At 40.1% G+C, this 18,783-nt stretch overlaps 1 protein-coding gene across 6 annotated transcripts in view; it reads right to left on the reverse strand.

Moving 5' to 3' along the window:
* CUX1 (cut like homeobox 1) overlaps positions 1–9,805 on the reverse strand; it is a 372,829-nt gene extending 363,024 nt beyond the window's left edge. For 4 of the 6 annotated variants that reach the window (XM_039333967.1, XM_039333965.1, XM_039333964.1 and 1 more), the window contains exon 1: positions 9,652–9,805. In XM_039333967.1, coding sequence (XP_039189901.1) covers positions 9,652–9,714 — 63 coding nt within the window. In that variant the 5' untranslated portion in view covers positions 9,715–9,805. Of the gene's footprint in view, positions 1–7,281; positions 7,408–9,651 lie in introns of those variants that run through there. The other 2 variants (XM_039333966.1, XM_039333963.1) reach the window with 2 other exon arrangements.
* Positions 9,806–18,783: the final 8,978 nt, after the last annotated feature.

Genomic DNA, 18,783 nt, shown 5'->3' on the forward strand with positions numbered 1-18,783 from the left:
CTTTTTAATAAAAGTACATCAGTAAGGATATTAATTTTATATTAAACAAAAGTGAAACAAGTAAACAACTAAATGTCTAACACAAGTACTGCAAAGAAACAACAACAAAACCTTCAAGTGTGGTGTCAGCAACTATGTATTTGTTATACCAGACCAAATATACATATATCCTACACATACTGCACCAACCATTCAAGCACACATTTCTGGTAAAAAAAAAAAGCCACTCAAGTTTACTAATCAGTTTATAAATATTTTTTCAGTGCTCTCCATTCACTGTGAGAAAAACCTATTGGAATTTCTTGATCAGTCTAAATGTGCAAAGCTACCCTTAGTAAGATGACAATAATAACTATCTAGAATAGAAAATTTTAACAATTTTAGCTTGCACAGGAATCTGGAACTGTCTCCCAAGAGGGAAGAAGGGAGGGAAAGATTTGGAAGTCCTTTACAAAAGGACAAGAACTCACTATAATTGGTCATCATTATTAATATATTCTGATCCTCTTTCCCTTGTCTCTACATTACAGAGGAAATAGCACTGGGCTAACAGAAGGATTATCAAAATGGCACTTGAAACATTTGGAGAAAGCATTATATAAATGCTAATCATTATTATTCCAGTCCTTGTCAAAAACATCTATAAAAAATCCAGAAGAAAAATCAAAGCATTATTTGCTTCCAGATATGGACTATCCTACTTTATCAAGACAAGATAACCAGTATTTGGGGATTCTGAGACCTTTCCTCCCAATCCTACCCATTAATTACATTCCATGAAGTCTGATTCAGATCCCACAAGTAGATATTTGCAAGTATAAATATATACAGGTAATCCTTGATTTACGACTATAAGACAGTCTGCCATCACAATCATAAACCATGATTACTCTAAAATGAAAGTGGTCACTGACTGACCCAATTTTATGGCTTTTTGCAGCAGTTGTTGTGCTGGGCTTAGGCAAAAATGTCATAAAATGCAGACACATGTCCATGGGACACAGCAAATGTCCATAAATGTGGCCCGGTTGCCAAGTGCCCAAAGTTTGGTCATGTGAGACCATCACAGGTAAAAGAAGAAAATATTTTAATACACCAAAGAGCCGTTTTACTGGGCTAGAGTGACACATTGCCTGACTTAATATGAGAGGAAGCTTTCTTATTCAAATGAACTCATAAGATCTCACAAATGGAAAACAAATGCAGATTTGCCATGCCGGCATAACTAATACTTGATGCTTCAGATAGATTGGCAGCAAGTGAAAAGAATAATGGCAAGGAACCCTAGACAAAGCTTTCAAAAGCAGACTGCTATTTTCATGGAGCAAAAATAAAAAAATGGATTGACTTCTACACTGATTCACTCGTAAGCAAGATGGTAGATCAGAACAGACATGAGTATCTCACAGTCCTTCCATGCCAGTTTTCAGACCAATGCAAACCATTATTGTGCTGCTATGTAAAGTTGCCATGTTGTGCAGAACCACAAAAAGGATTATTTCTAATGCGTTATTCAAATTCTTACATAGAATAAACTACCAGACAAAAATAGTTCCCGACAATAATTCTCACATTCCTGATGTAATAAATATGCAGTGTAATCTAGCCGTGAGTGTAGTAACACCAGGATCAGTTCATGTTCTTTGGTGCACAGCCCAACACTTTAACTCTTCACTTAGGTATTAAAAGCCAAGCTCATCATGATAGCATTTGAGTGTCTCCAGGGTTTTGTCTGCACTACAAAATTTATTATTAATCCAATGACTACCCTTTCAGCCATTATTAAATATGATTTGGCAACTAGTTACTGCATCAGCAGTGTTCAATGCCCAATTTAGAAACTATAATTGCCCTATAACAGGCCTGTCCATGGTGCAGGATTCATATCTGGTTTCCATAAGCAGGGGAGCCTCATATTCTATCTAGAAAAATATTGATTTGTAAAACAAGGGACCATATTTTCACTTATTTTCCCCCAATAACTTAAATGTAATGGAGAGACATTTTAATATGTAACTCAGCCTTGACCTATTTTCTCTTCTCTTCCTCTCAAACCATGGAACATATTGTAGTGAAGCCTCAATTTAGCAGATTTCAATGCAACAGATGAAATTCCTATGGCATTTACATCATCAGCAAAATAATGTGATTGTCATTTGTAAATTAAAATAAATGACATAAACAGGTGCAAATGAAGTAAATATTATCATTTGCACAATGATGTCATCACAGTGTATATGCTCTCTAATTTAATGGACAATCTGGAGTAAAGGGGTAAGTTTTACTAGTATTCTGAAGTAGGTTATTATTATGTTTTGGGTAGAAAACAAACTGCACTGAAACGTAATTAATTTAGACACATGGCACCCAAGTTATAAATTCTCAGTGATCCATGAAGGTTATTGAACAGGCCTTGGTCAAGTCCCTGATCTGATCTGCACATCATAGTAAGCCATATTTTGTTTAACCAAGGTTTACTTAATAAAAAACAACTGGATGGGTCAAAAGCCAAGCAAGCCATATTCCATATCAGGTTTAGAGAATATGTGAACTCAGAGTCACACTGGCAAAGAATAAACTCCCAGAAATACATATGTTTATACAGTATACTTGGATAATCTCTGGAAAAAGGCAAAGGCAGCCTCATCAGATGTGGAACACTCAAGTTAAACCTGGGTTTAATTCAACTTCAAATTAGCCATTTAGTTTCTGAGGCAAAACATGGTAGTGCCAAGTGCAAACTATCCATATCCAGAAGACCCTTCTGTAATACAGGGAATAGAAGGCCAAATGGGGGGGGGGTGTCAAAACAGGTCTTAGATAAAACTGGAGGCCAATAGAAAATCTGCACTAGTGGGTCATCCATGAAATAACTCTGAAACTTACCTGCACCTATCAACATATGATACAGGACTGATCATCTAACATTAAACAGAAACTGGACAGCCATTTGTCCAAAATGGTATAGGATTACCTGCCTGAGCAGGGGGTTGGACTTGATGACCTCCAAGGTCCCTTCCAACTTTATTATTATTATTATTATTATTAGTAGTAGTAGTAGTAGTAGTAGTAGTAGTAGTAGTAGTAGTAGTAGTAGTAAACTTTGTTGGTACTTTAGAGCCCCATTTGCTGTTCGAAGAAGAGAACTAGGAAAGCATATAAAAAACTGAGCTGGTGGGCTCTAATTGGTTTCCAGAATCGTGACTTATATGAACCAAGCAAAAATGATCCAAGAAGTGATAGAACCAAAAGTATCAATGAAGCAACCCAGCATAGGCTCCCAGTCTCAGAGAGGCAGCATTTGATAGTAACCTAAAGTATTTGTGAAGCACAATTTTGGCTAGCTGCCTCATGAGTAAGCCTCTGCAGTTAACAGCCCCAGCCATCAAGACTCTCCCATAACAGTGAGTTCATAAAGCAGAGAGCAAAGAAGGATGTGTCAACCCCACACTATGTTCTTGGCTTTTTAAAGATTCATGCTGATATGATCTCAAGTGTAAGACTGTGGAGCCTGGAGCTGTATATTATGATGTAGAAGAGGCTGGAGCCAGAAATCTGCCTTTCACTGTCAGGTATCTAAAGGGGCAGTTACCAGCAGGCAGCCTGCCTACCTTTCTTAGTTTCTTATCTCCCAGCAGCAGAAAAGTTTCTTTTGACCGCCTTATAGGTTCTGGGGGGGGGGGAGGGAATGAAGCAGCAGTGTGGAACAGATATGGTCTTAGATCTATCTTCAAGCAACCAATGAAGCCTCTGGAAAATTTCTACCTGACAAAGCACAAATAGTAGTCAAGTATTTATAAACTATGTAACCTTCCACAAATGGGGCAGAAAAAAGAAGGGTCTGATAGATTGGTAGAGATCCTTTTCACTTTATACCCAGCGCACTTACACAAGAATTCCATTGCATAAAATAACTGAGATCGGAATCAGATTTCCCAATAACCAGTTAGCACCAAATACTTTCTTCCCTATTGGTTCTTTCAGCCTATAAAAGGAAATCTGACATAAATTCAAAGGACAGGACTACTCAAACTGACAGGTTTTCACTTTAGTGAGACTATCCTAGAGTAGGGGCTACAAATGCAATTCTGTTATATAGTCAACTTTTTAAATAAAGTATACATTCTAAGACCTGCACACGTGTTAGTCATTGCTGGTTCTAACTCTTCAGATACTGCCTTCTTTCCAAACACCCCAGCAAGGTGAGAGTCTTTATCAGACACATTCTTAATAGCCAAGGAGAGAGGGAGAGAGAGAGAAAAAACTACAAAGCCAAAGAACAGCTAATGTAGAGTGAAGTGTTTGGCATCACTGACATTCTTTTCCGCTTCTCAACAAAAATGTGTGGCACTGTACAGAAGAGGGCAATGGTAGCTACTCTTCCTTAAAATACACAACAAGATGAGTACTGCGGAGTAGCTTGTCAGCCACAACTCTTTTAGTATTCATCACAGACAACAGCATGTACAAGTTCATGAAGATTTCTGAGTATATCTTGCTTTGGGAAGAGAGTGGCAATTATATCTGTATTACACTATATACTGCATCTCTATGATAGATGAACTATTGCAGTATCATTATCTTCCTAGCAAGACAGCCAATTAACACAAAGCCTGGCTATACACAGCATAAAGAAATTTTGTGTAAAAAAAATTATTAATCAAATAGAACTCTCCGCCAATATTGCCAGAAGGTTTCAACAAGAAATCTAGCACTACTGAGAAGAGGGTCACATTTAGTTTGACAAAAACAAGATTGAAGTTTATACAAATGTGCCAAATCAAGTTTTATAGTAGGCACAGGAATTAAACTGAACTATTTTTACAAAGCAGTAACAAAAAAGATTATCAAACTGCCATTTGGCTGCATTCTTTGCTATTAAATTTACATATGTTTACACTTTGAAATGTTCGGTTTTAATCAATATAGCTTTATTTTCACAAACACAGTATTTATAGAAGTACCCATGCAGTAGCAACTAAAACGTTTTGGGATTATTCTCATGGGATGTGCAAATTTTTCCATTCAAAGCAATTACAATACATAGGCAAAAGTGAAGTCAGCTACAATTAGAGTTGTCAGATCATGTTTAACTACATCTTAATCTAATCCATACAATTCCACATCTGGGTCTCATTTCCTGAATTCCTGTAGGTATTTTAGCCACTTTTAAGAACTCTTTCAAGTACAGAAAGTTCAAACAAGCCTACCTTAATCTAAAGATCTTTTTTAAAAAACAGAGCAAATAAATAATTTGCCTTATCTTTTAATCTTTTTCCAAGGCAAAGACCAGCAGCCCCTACCCTCATGAGGACAAGAAAACAGTTGAACACAGTTGAACGGGGCATTTTAAATTCATGAGCCAGGTTTCCAACAGTTAAACTCCCAATTGACAAAAAAAGTTGGGATAGTACAAACATCATTCCACTCCACAACTTGGGCATACACAAACGTGTGCACACACACAATCCAATACCAGGGTGTCTTACTATCACTTTTAATCTCAGGACACGAGAAGAATACACACCCCAGTTTAGCCACCAGTCTCTAACGCAAGCACACACAGAGCCCTCACCTTTACTTCCTCTTCAGCTGTGCCAAACATCTATGTATGCACAACTTCCAGCTCTTTCTATGCTGAACTATCCTCACACCAACAGGGGCATTGGCTGAACAGACTACTCAGCAGGGGAGAAAGGAAAGGGAGGGAGGGGAACGAACAGTTCTCCAGCCAAATTCATTTACATGTCAGGCATTTATAGAGACTGGACAGTTTCCTGCCCCAGATCAACCAATCTATGCCACAAAAACACTGATGAACAAGGAACGCTCCTACTGGTCTTTTGTGTTCTTCCTATTTGTTCATATTTACACACATGTGCACACACCCCTGAGCAATATTATTAAGTAGTAGGTCTGCAATCACATCAAGGCAATCTTTATCTTGTCCACTTGCTCCCCTCCACAAACTTCTTTAAATATGACTTCTAAACATAAAACTTACATTAAAAATAGAGAGAAGCATGTGTCAAAATACTTGATATAGAAATTGTTCCGGCAGAGACCTCTCTCAGGCAGAGGCCTTGTCCCTGCCAATAATGAGAACCATGAGATAAGGAAGTAAGATAAACAATGACAACCCCCACCCCACCAGCCATGAGGAAAAAAAGCAACAAAGAGGGATCTCCCTCCCCTCCCACCATCTAAATACTGTACACTAAGACAGCTGATCCAGAAAAAGGGGGGTGGGTGTTCCTACAAGGTCCTAGGGGGCTTGCAGTTCCATAGCTCTCCCCCCCCCTTCCATTAAAGAAATAACATCCTTGAAGTTTCTGGAAGCTCTCATTAGAGGCAGTTATTAATTAGAACTTTGTATCCAAATGATTTCCAAATTATTATTTCCAAATTATTCCCATGAAGTCAAGATGATCCTTCGGAACACAAAAAAAGTATAACACATCACTCCAGGATCACTGATGTCAACATTACACCTCATGTAGGACTTCTCTAGCCCCCCAATTTGCAAAAATGCAGGCGCATGAAACAACTGTAAAATGTGTGAAAGGAAGAGGAGGGAGGTTAGTGAACATGTTGACTGAGAAGATGGCACAGAACCTTCTTCTCCAAGCTGCAACCCAGCCTCTTAAAATGCAGAAAGGACAATCTGTAAAGCTAAACAGGTGAACATAAGCACACAATTCCAGAGAAGAGACCTACACGCATATATCTCAATTTAAGGGGAAAACGACATAAGTGAAAAAAGAAACAGGTCCTGCTATTGAGTAGCCTCCCTCCATTCTCAAAACCACTTCCAATGATTCAATTAAAACTTTGAAATGAGGAGTTTTCCTAAATGAGAGAATACCCTTTCCACAAAAGTGCAGATGATACAGAAGACAAACAGGGTTGGGGAGGATCAGTTCTAGCCTTAAGATTTATTGACTGGAACCCAGGGAGCCATCCCATTTTTTAGGGAAAAGCACATGCGGGTGCAGGAAAGAGGTCCTTTCAAAAGAGATCCCCCCCCACCTCCACACTTCCTTTAAAGGATGGTGAAGAAAACCAGCAAAAAGTTCTCCTTTTGCCTATTACCCAAACACCCAGCATCACATGTAAGCAGAACAGAAGACCATCTCTCAGATTAACCTGAAGCTGCAATCTTAAGCATGACATTTACTAAGAGCAAACACAGAACAGTAAGATTTATTTCTTTACTCCTCTTCCAATCTACCAAAAGAATTGGGGGTTTTCATGGGAGGAAAACAGCCATGTAAGACTTGCCTTGTCCTCCCCCATTACACGATCTCAGTCTCCCGCTTCGTTCTCTCTCGCACACAACATCAAAGGCGAACAGTGGACCCCATAACATACAACAGGATTAGACAAGTCCTCCCCTGACCTTGCACATTCTCTCTTCCTTCCCACACTATGAAAGAAGAATCAACTAATTCGACCCCTCCCCCTTTTAACTCTTCTGGGGAAATTGGAAAAGGAAGAAGTGGGAAGAAACGCTTCCTCCCCAAATAATGGAGTGGGGGGGGGAAATTAGAGAAAATTGATATTATTTCACAAAGAGACTGAAATGCCTTTTCTGATAAAAATAGGAGGGGGGGGGTGAATAGAGAACTGCAAGGGTAGGACTTACCTAAATACACTCATTATCAATTAGTACTAGCCAAAGCTTACCCTAAAGGAAAAAAAACTCTAGACCTTAAAAATGCATTATATAGTAAGGTCTCTTCAAAAAGAAAGGCAATATTTCAAATCTTCTTCCTCAACACCCCCCCCCAAAAAAGATTTGGCTGAGTGGGGAGAAATGCAATATCTTGCCATTCATTAAATAACCCAGCAAAGAAGGGAGAGTTCAAAAGTCACTCTGAAGGGACCCCTCCCCATAAAATAATGCCAGAATCTTAAAGAAGCTAAATCCAGTATTAAGGCAGCTCACATTTTTTCCAGCTATTCACATTAGTTTACCATCAGGGGAGAAAAGGCATATTTGGAAAGGGGAGAGGGTGAAAAAAAAACTGACGATAGTGTTTCAATGATAGAGGAGGGAGAAAAACTGGGGGTTCCCCTGTGGGCCTCATAAGGCAGCTTTTGATACTGGGGGGGCAGGAAAGCTTTTCCCCCCTTCCCTGGTCAGTATATAAACTCCTTGAAAAGTTTCCCAAGAGGTTCAATTTAATGCATTTGGTGTGCGTGTGTTTGGGGGGGGGGTTAAGTACAGAAGCAAAAATGTTTTTGGAGGGGCCAGAGCAGAAAGAAACATTACAAGAGCTGCACATAAAAACACATCTACAGCGTTTTCTTTTAGCGCTTCTTCTCCCATCTCATAAAATGTAGTCCCTATTAAGAAGAAAAGGAACTCATTCTAGTAGGGAGGGGGTTTGAAATGAGTGAAAGAAACAGGTCAGACTCCCTCTGTTACAGGTTATTTTAATATTCCTTCCTCTGCATAAAAAGAGGGGTTTCTTGAGGATGACAGAGTCAGAGAAAGGTAGCAACCCCAGAACATCCCCCCCCCCATTTAACACACAGCTTTGGAAGGGGAAATCAACCTAGAAAATAGAAAAAGCAGAGCTCCACATGCATCTGTTTTAAAAATATATATTATGATGATTTTAGTTCCATATTCTTTCACTTTGTAAAACTGGAGGACTGTTACAGAAAAAGAAGATAGGTATCCAACGGAGGGAGGAAAAAAAGAAAAATAAGACAGCCCCCTCCTTCTCAAGTTAAATTTCCTTAACTCTATCCCTTAATTCTATCCCCCTTCCCAAACTATGGGACTGTTTAAAAGATACTAATTCTGGGGCTGTTAATAAATAAAAGTGTTGTTAAAGTAGGGTCTGTTTTAGATGGGGGAGTGCAAAAATAAGTAGAAATCGGGAAAGGGGGGGAACAATCTCTCCAGTTATTAATATAACCCTTCACTCTTTTCCCTCCCTTTTAAAAAAGGGACTAGTCGGAAAGGGGGGGAGGACTAAAGAAAAGTGCTGTGGAAGAATTAAATGCGTCTGGGTTTGGAGGAAGGGGCTGCACAAATAATCAAGACACAAGGAACAGAGGGCAAACCCGCTCCCCGTTATTGTTATTACTATTATTATTAACCCCCCGGTGACTCTCTGTCCTCCTTATTTATAAAACTAAGGCGGCGGGGGGAGGCTTAAAGGAAACCCGGGTTCCCGGAGTGATGCTGTTTTGGGGAAGGGGCGCTTCGGCGCGGGAGGGGGGAGGTGGCGAAGCGGCTCCTCCATCCCGGGACAAGCCACCTCGGCGGCGGCGGCGCCATCTTGTTGGGATCGATGAATTGAACAAAGAGGATCAATTTCTGATCGCGGCGGCGGCGCCGGGTTATCGATGGGAGGGAGAGCGGAAAGAGGCGAGGGGAGGCGGGCAGGGCTGGCGGCCGCCACCGCCGGGTCTCAGCCAGGCTTGGAGGGAGCGGGGGGACCCGCAGGAGGGGGGGCGCTGCTTCTGCCGAGACTTTTTCTTGAGGGGGGGGGTGGGAGGTTTTCTTAAGGGGGAAGACAAGAGGGAGCCCCCCCAGGGCACCTCCGGGGGGGAGAGAAGGTGAGGGCGAAGAAGAGGGAAAGGGGGTCCCATGGAGAGGGGGAGACCCACGCGCCAGCGGACCCCGAGCCTGACCTGCAGCTGCTGTAAATCAAAGCGCTTCCAATATTGAAACATCGATCCCACATTGGCCGCCATCTTGAGACATATTGAGACAGAAGTGAGCGGCGGATCGAGCGAGAGAGAGAGAGGGGCTGGAGAGTGCACGGGGAGGGAGGGAGGGAGGGAGGAGGAGGAGGAGGAGGAAAGGGGGAAGAGAGAGAGAGAGAGAGAGAGAGGGAGGGAGCGGGCGGCGGGCGAGACGCTCAGAGAAGAGAGAGAGAGAGGCCGGCAGCAAAGCCAGGCAAGTCGAGGGCGCGCGGAAAACCCGGACCGGCGAAACAGGGAGCTCTCGGAATGGCGGGCTGGACTGCCAGCCCAGGGAGAGAACATTACTGTGGGTTCAGACATTTTATCTCTGCGAAACGGGCATTCTTCCTTTGTGTATCCAACAAGAAGACACACTTTATGCTGTTCTCTTTTGGACTCGGAACCCAAGTTATTCTTTTTTTTTTCCTCTTTTTTTTCCTCTTGCGCTGCATGCACACTTGCTGTATGTAATGGATCTGTATTTTTTTTAAAAAAAAAAAGACGCGGACTAACGCAACCCCAGAGTCATGAACAGAGGCATAATATCTTGGAGGGAAAACAAAGTATTAGAATGAAAATGGATCTGAATTCATTTTAAAAAGTCAGCTGAAATGTTTACATCCCTACTTTTTGGATAACTTTTAACAGTGATGGTTTTCTTTGGCTTTTCTTATGGATATGGACCTGTGTACAGATTTAAGAGTCATTTATTTGTGCATTTTATAAAATACAGGGATTCCTGGAATAGCTGTGCTGTAAAATTATCTGTAAAACTATTTTTATTATTGGAACATCAATAATAAAAATAAAATGCAATTACTTTTAGGCAAAAAATAGTACTGTCCTTAGAAGAGCTAGTTTAAACTTTTAATCTATGGTGTAAAGAACATCCCACCTGAATACAACATGTATTTTGATAATAATGGAAGTACAATAAATCCTCATAAGATGGCATGTACCTATGTAAAATATAGAAAAGTGTTCAAGGGTAGTCCAACAGTATTCATCCCCAGAGCCCCTCTTTTGGGGGGAGGTTAGAAACATGAAATATAATTAAAATTCATCTGGGCTTCACTTTCCTAACTGTATTTAAAAGATTGCAATAGTAAATATATTTATCTTAAAACATACATGTGTTATAAATGTGCAGAATACGGTTCATCAATCAAATGCAGGACCTCAGCAATGCCTTCTCCCCTCCCCCCTATCCAAAGTCTTGTGTGTAGCCACTGCGTCCTACTATCAAACAGAAAATGTTAAGGTGAAAGAAAAGAAATATTACATCAATGGGAAGTCATCCCATTAGCTATTTTGAATTAATGGAATTTGATCGAAATTAAACTTAAACCTTCTCCTGGCCTTGCCTTCCTTTTAATAGTTGTGCCTCTGCATACGGTATAACTCCAAAGTCAAGCAGACTCCTTGAACCTCCCCCCAGCCTTGACAATAATAAATGAGATTAGGCATTTCTTTGCTTCCTTCTAATGGTTGTGTGGATTTTTGCAGCCCAGAGCTATAGCCCTAAATGAGATGGGATGGGAGGATTCTTTTCTGTCTTCAATATTCCTATTAATGTCTCACATGTCACACACTTAGAAGCTTTCTGCTGAAACTGGAACCCGAAATCAACTTCGTTTTGAATTGCAGTCTAGTTCTTTTTCAGCAGCAGCAAATGTGCATGAGATGACTTCGGTAGAAATAACTCTGCTTGAATACATGTGCACAGGCGTACAACTTAAACTGAGGTCATACAACTAAGCCTTTTGAGCTGCAAGTGCTAATGAGTTTGATGGGGCAGGTACACAAGTCTATGCATGTTTATTCAGACATGTCCCAGTAGTTCCATGAATCTTACTTTCTAGTAAGGCTGTGTAGGATGTCAGTCTGAGTTTCCTCCAGGCACTCTGGAAAGTTTGCATATCTTTCTTGCCCGCCGCCCCGCACTACTAGCAAACTGCAATTAATGGGAACATTAGTTGTTATGTAAATGGCAGCTTCGGTACAGGCAGGGCATATTCTAAACCTTGAATGAATTGGAGCGAGAGTTAAAACGCTTTCATTTTACAACACTCTGGATAAAAAAGTTGTCTTTTAAAGCTGCTATTTGCATTTCAAGAAAATTTTCTGGTGACCCCAAGAAGACTTTACTTGAATTGGAAACAGCTAACCTCGGCCCAAAGTAGTATCTCAAACTCAAACTAACAAGCATTGCATGCGGACTAGTTCATTAGCCCAAAAGCTAGAACACAGAAGCTTTTTCTGTATTTGTGGAGTCCTATGTACTCTCTGAGCTTGATGGTTTGCTTGCAGATGTTTCACTATCTGACTAGGTAACATTATCAGTTCTTTTCAAGTTTGTGTGTATGTGTTTTTGAATCAATTTTGACTCCTGATGAGTGCCTGGCGATGTCCCTACCATTTTCTTGGCAAGATTTTCAAAAGTAATTTCCCTTGCCATTTTCTACCTAGGGCTGAGACAGTGTGACTGATCCAAGTCACTGGTCCAGTAGACTTTGTGTCTCAAGCAGGACTAGAACTCACAATCTCCTGGTTTCTAGCAGGATGCCTTAACCCATACTGTACACTAAACTAGTTCAAAAATATCTCCTAGGGGTCGGGGAAATGAAGAAAATTAAGACTTTCACAGTATGCCATCAAATATTTTTTTCAAAAAGTAAAAACTACAAAAGACAGCTACTAGCAAAACAGGACCATTTTTCTTTGGTCACTTAGCTGGCAGCATTTTTTATTAACCAAAACACTAATATAACACTGGGTTATATGTAATATTTTTCCAAGAATGTGCCTAAAAGAATTATAAATTATAAGAACTGCACAAATTCTGCTGTTTCTTCTCTCTTCTAGCTGAGTGGTGGAGGATGTGTGTGTCTTTGTTCTTCCTTTCTTTTGCTTTCCTTTTTTCCTTGCCTAGCAAAGCTTTTTGAAACGCGAACCCTTGTTTGTCCACTGTCTTTCCGTCATTGCGCACTCCTGGCTGGGTGGTCAAACCCAGATCCCCTCCTCTCCCTTGGGAAACTCCAGCACCCCTAGCCTGTCCTTCCTTTTCAAACCTCACTTTTCTGCCACCTTTGGAGAGAGAATTCAGCATCTCCTCAGAAGCAGTGCCCACCATGGGCACAAGGGTAGGCAGGGACCCAGGGCTGCTGGGAAAAAGCCTCAGGGCAGCAACTGCCTAACAAAGCCAACTGGGCCCTACAGTTGTCCAGGATAAGGTGAAGTGCTAAGCCACCTCCCATCAGGGTGGCCCTTTTCCTAGAGAGCTCCTCGTGGCCTCTAATACTACTTTTGCATATTGCTGACAATGATTTGGAATTCACAATTTGGAAAACGCTGCCATCAGCCCTACATGACTGCTACCAGTTGGGACATACAGAGCAACAAGCTAGTCAGTCACATCTGAAGCAAGTATTTTGAATGAGTACACCCATGTGGTTAATATATTATGGTAGGTGATTGTGAGAAGCAGAAAACTGGTTTGAGTAAACTTTGGTTAAAGGAAGCAACAGGAAGCACATCATGTGAATACAACCACTGTACAGGTAGTTCTTGTTTAGCAACCATAATTGGGACCGGCAATTCAGTCATTAAGCAAAGTGGCCACTATGTGAAACCACAACTGTACTTATAATCATACTTCCACTTTCCTTTGCTTTGTAGACCTGTGAAAGTCCCAAGTGCAAAGTTTGGTTGCAAAGTTATGTTTTCATCACCATTGTAAGCGATCTGAGGCAGTTACTAAGCAAGGACTACATCTATAGGTCTGATGGGACAACAGCCCCTCTATTGGATTATCTCCCTCTGCAAGGCAATTCCAGCATGCATGGATAGAGAACTATTTTGAGGCTTGACTCAGGGAAGATGGGGAGGAAGGGTGTCAAAAAAAGTCACAATGGCAGTACTGTAGTGACTGTGCAATCAAATCACTGCTTCTTTTTTATATTTGACACTTACAAGCTACAGAGTCCCAAGAGATGAAGAAAAGAATGGATACAGCCAGAGATCAAAATAAAAGACCCTCCCACATGTCCCCCCCCCCACATTCAGCTTTCTTTCCCCTTGCTGGTAGTAGAGAAAAGGCTGAGTGGTCTTCCCCTAGATCTTAAATGATTCCTTGCAAAGAGATTTGAAATGAGCACAAGGGATGCTCATTGTCCAGCATCTGCTCTATTTGCAAAATGCAGGTTTACAACAGGTCTGCAGTGCTGCCTTTCACACACATGTGCAGGCAAAACCCTTTCCCATTCACACATCTGCACCACAACTAGTAGAATTAAACAGCTGCAAGGGTTCAGCAAGGTTAAGCCCATGCTCATGTAGCCCCCCCCCCTCAGGTCAAAAGCAATTCAGATAGTATCTGCCCTTAGCCAAGCAGCTCCCTTTGGGGCAAGCATGCACCCTATCATTGCTGTCATGTAATAAGTGTTCCTAAGTATTTCTTTTATTTTGCATATCTCAGTTTCAACCCCTCTCCCCACTCTTTGCCATGCAAAACCTTCCCTCCTTTTACTGCCTGGGCTGACTCTGTTTTATTGCAAGGACCAGATCCAGATGATTAGGTAGTTTTCAGAATTGGGAGGAAACAGGAAAGTAGAGATAAGGGGGAGCAGGGGATAAACCTAAACTGATGAAAAATAGAATGGAATAGAATAGAACATTGATTATTAGGATCCAGGTCACTGCTGTACATTGAAATAATGGGTTGTACATGCGCTATCTTTGAGTGCCATGGTGGCCTAATGGTGAAGACACTTGCCTCCCACTCAGAAGATTGAGAGTTCAATTCTAGATAGCGGCAGATGTTTCTCTCCTAGGGCACGAAGGAAAAAAATATATTCTGTGAATTCCCCTGGTGTCAGGAAGGGCATCTGACCAGTAAAGGGTCAGCTCCATTCAGTCACCCTGACTCTATCCCATATTAAGGATCATTAAAAAGGGAGTTTTACATGTGTTATCTTTCTTGATTTTTCTCACTGCCATCTCTAGTTTTACTGTTGCCACTGTTTTTATTTGTTGGTGAAAAGGAGCTAATTGAAAAAATGCTTAGTTTTTAGTTTAGTCTTCCAGTCACTTCTTAACTCCCTCAAAGATACTCACACATTTAAATACATCAGATAAATAACGGTAAGACTTATAACAAGTAAGTTAAATGTAGAACAAAGGGGATGCAGTGAGAGCTGTAAAAGTATCTCTCTAATTTGGGGAGTTGATGACAAAAAGCGCTGCCCTTCACCTATCTAAATCTCTAATGGAATGGTCCCAAGTTCTAGTATTTGTACATTTTTTAAAATGCTATTAATTTTTTTTTGTTCCTATCTCTATTAATTGTCTTTTTTTGGAATTAAAACAATCCTAAATTGTTGTAACACTGCAGGATCCTATCTGAGTCAGTCACCGGCTGTGTGTGCACACATAGAGAAGCTCCCCCAGGATGGGCTCCAGCAGGAGTCTGAAGGCTTGGAAGACTAACTCTCTGCTCCTGGTGATGGACTCAGATTGGATCCTGCAACATTATCCTGGCACGTGTATATTTGCCTTCATTCGTGAGGTAACTTTATCTTTTGATTCAGTTCTTTAGCCTCCTGATAATTCTGTATGCCCTGTTTGCTGATATCCTCTATTTAAATCTGTATTGTGGTGCCTGAAATGTAAAATTGGAGAGCATTTGTTTCTGCAGTTGCATGTTCAGCCTGACTCAACAGCATCTAATAACTTTTTTAATTATTGTTTTAAATTTTATTGTAAGATAAAAATAGAAAGGGAAGCAAAAGTTAGAAAAGCGAGAGAAAGAAGAAGAAAGGTGCAAAGAAAGAAAGAAAAGTACTGACTTCCAACTATTTTTCACTGCAGTAAAATACCCCCAAAAAGTACAACGTCAACCTTTTGCTTTACATTTTACAACATGTCAAGACATTTCTATAATAAAATCATTCTAATCATCAAAACCCAAAGTCAAAGTTTCATATTTTTTTCACTTTTGAGCAAAAACCCAGAAACGGTCTGCGAATAGAACAAAAAGTAGACAAATTCTTCTCTTCGATTAAAACAGTCACTTTCGCATTTTTGCCAGCTTCATCACACCTTTACCATCCTCTCCTCCATTGTGAGAATTACAGCGGTGTGTCTTTCCATCTTCATGCATAGCAGTCCTCAGCTCACGACCACAATTCATAAGTCACTTTTTTCAGTGCTGTTGTAACTTTGAATGGTTCCTAAATGAACTATTATTTTAAGTTGAGGACTATCTGTATACGATTCTCAGGCACCTAACTAATAACTTGCATTGCATTGGGCAATCTCATGATGATTTCAAGACCACTTACTGTAACTTCATTGTATGGTTTTTCCATTTTTATTGTTTGATTTTATAGGATATTATGTTGTCATATTAATTCTTTTTGTCATCTGCCTTCTGCAGTCCAGTAAATATTGTGGAACAATATAATTTTGTTGAAATAAGTCTTCCCCAATCGGGAACCCCCTTGCTAGGAATCATGAAAGTTGAAATCCAGTGAATTCGGAGGGCATCAAGCTGTAGAAGCCTGGCTTACATAAAATCAAATTGAGCGGGGCATAAGGCAGTAATATTCGAAACTTTTAAAGGCTGTCAGCAAAAAAAGTGAAAATAAACTGTTTACCTAGGTCACAGCAAGAATGACAAATAATGGAGTCAAGGGGCAAAATGCATGTTTAGAGGAAGTAAGTGGTTCAGCCTGATGGAATTTTACCATTTCAGGAGGCTACTCACATTTCTTCTCCCAACTAATGCAAAAATGTAACATCAGACAGAAAGCTAAACCAAACCTTGGATTTGGGTAACTTTTAACATTATTGGTTATGCTAATTCCACCATGCCGTCATCCCATCATTTTCATGAGTAATCAAAGAAAACTAGGCCGTTTGAGTCTTCTGAAGGTATACCTCAACCTTAAGGAGAAGCAACGTCAGGACTGGCCCTATCATTGAGCAAAGTGAGATGTTTGCCTCAAGGAGAAGATTCTATGGGACAGACAGCTGGGATAAACACTTCCATCCTTCCCCATCCCATAAGTCAGGTATTATATATAGATGCAATGGAAGATTTGGCATCCTACCACCATGGTTTAAAATCAATCCACTGACTGATTAGTTTCTCTTCCTGAGATAGTAGAGAAACTACTATCTTGTTTAAGGCAGCATGATGTCTTGGGCGATGCCCAAAGAGCATGGATCCATGACCAATACTGGGAAATATTTCCGGTTATTGAACAATAGAAGTCATCCAGGGGAAGCCACAAGATCTCTTTTCCTGGAAGCTCTTAAAATAAGACAGGATTATAATCCACCATGCTTTACTTAATTCTGGGAATTGTCTGATAGCAAGAGGGTTGGGCTGAAGGAGTCCTAGACTCTCTTCAGATATGCTGCTGTGGTTCAGACATGGAAAAACATGATGAAGAAAAGCAAGTTACGGATAGAGAAGAGAGGCAAATACATCAGTGTAAAATTGTTAGATGATCACAATATGGAGAAATAATACAAATAAAGAAGGAATAGGGTTTATTTTTTAGCAAAGCTCAGAAATAGTTACAGGCTCAGAGGCAACTTGGAAAAGCACCAGAGAATCCTGTTTTGTTTATTCTTACTAAATCATGCACTTTTCTAAGAATAACTTGTTTGGTTTTCGTTTAGAGTATTGTGTGGACCCAACCATTCCAGTCTGTAAACCAGAGCTAATGTTATAGAACACAAATGAGCCACTGGAGCAATCATTAATGTGATGGAAAATTTTAAATACATAGGGAGCAATCCTTTTTACAGAATTTAATCAATGCAACTGAATATTAATTAAGCTTAGATTTAAATGAAATGAAACCATATGTAATTTTTGCCCTAAGGATTTTCTTGGCACAATATATTTTTTTTAATGAATGCCCTGATATTACACTCAGATGGTAGTGAAATGTCGAACTGAGGAAAAAAAGTTGCGATTTATGGTGTTATGCAGTTTAGGAACCCAGCCAGTTGTTTATTGTTTTAATCTATGTAAGGACAGAACTGTCTTGGCAAAATCTCTGATTTCAAAGGGTGAGTAACTCTGCAAAAGAGAATAAATGGTGGTGACATCGTAAGGAAAGCAATACGTACCACTCAAAATGCATCAGGATATGCAGTGGGGTTAGTGACAAGTTCCTTCAAATAAAATTCATTTGATTTCTGCATTTTTTTAAAAAAAACATCTGCCCCTATCAATAATGAAGATGTGTTAATTTTAAAAAATGAGGTGCTAAGGAAAGTAAACATTCTTCCAAGTTTCAAATTCTGCATAGATAGAAACATTCTTGATCCCAATATGTCTGCCCTTCTTTTCTGGATCTAAGATGCCTTTTTCAATGATTTTAATATTTATTTATTTATTTATTTATTTTATTTATATGCCGCCCAATCCCAAAGGACTCAGGGCGGCGTACAAAATTAAAACAATCATCAACAATAAAACAATAAAATAATACAATCATATGCTAGTAAGAAACTAAGATTGAGGAAGAAGTCATCCTAGAGAATGTTTGAGTGTATGCTAAGAGTCTTATTAAGTGACTTCAGCACTTAATAAAAGAAACTAAGAACTGATACATATAACCTGCTAAATCACAAGGTGTTTGCTTGTTCCTGTCTTATAGTAATATACAAATGGCTATTATGGCCTCCTCTGCCAACTTGTTCATAAAAGATCCTGGTTTATTATTAGGCAGTTAAAGATAAAGGTTTCCCCTTGTCCTGCTGTATCCAAATCTAGTGTATGATGCTCATCTCCGTTACTTAACAGAGGGAGCCACCAGTGTCCAAAGACAATTCCGTGGTCATTTTGCCAGCGTGACTATATGCCAAAGCACACAAAAAATGCTGTTACCTTCCCATCAGGGTGGTACTTATTTATCTGCTCGCATTTGCATGCTTTCAGACTGCTAGGTGGGCAGGAGCTGGACCAAGTAGCGGGAGCTCATCCCATCAAGCAGCACTCAGATCTCGAACCTAACCTGTCAGATTTTTCAGCTGACAAGCTCAGCGTCTTTGACTGCT

This window comes from Crotalus tigris, unplaced genomic scaffold, assembly GCF_016545835.1.
Source record: "Crotalus tigris isolate CLP2741 ecotype Arizona unplaced genomic scaffold, ASM1654583v1 scf7180000024514.4999324561:1519799, whole genome shotgun sequence".
In the NCBI taxonomy this organism is placed as follows: domain Eukaryota; kingdom Metazoa; phylum Chordata; class Lepidosauria; order Squamata; family Viperidae; genus Crotalus; species Crotalus tigris.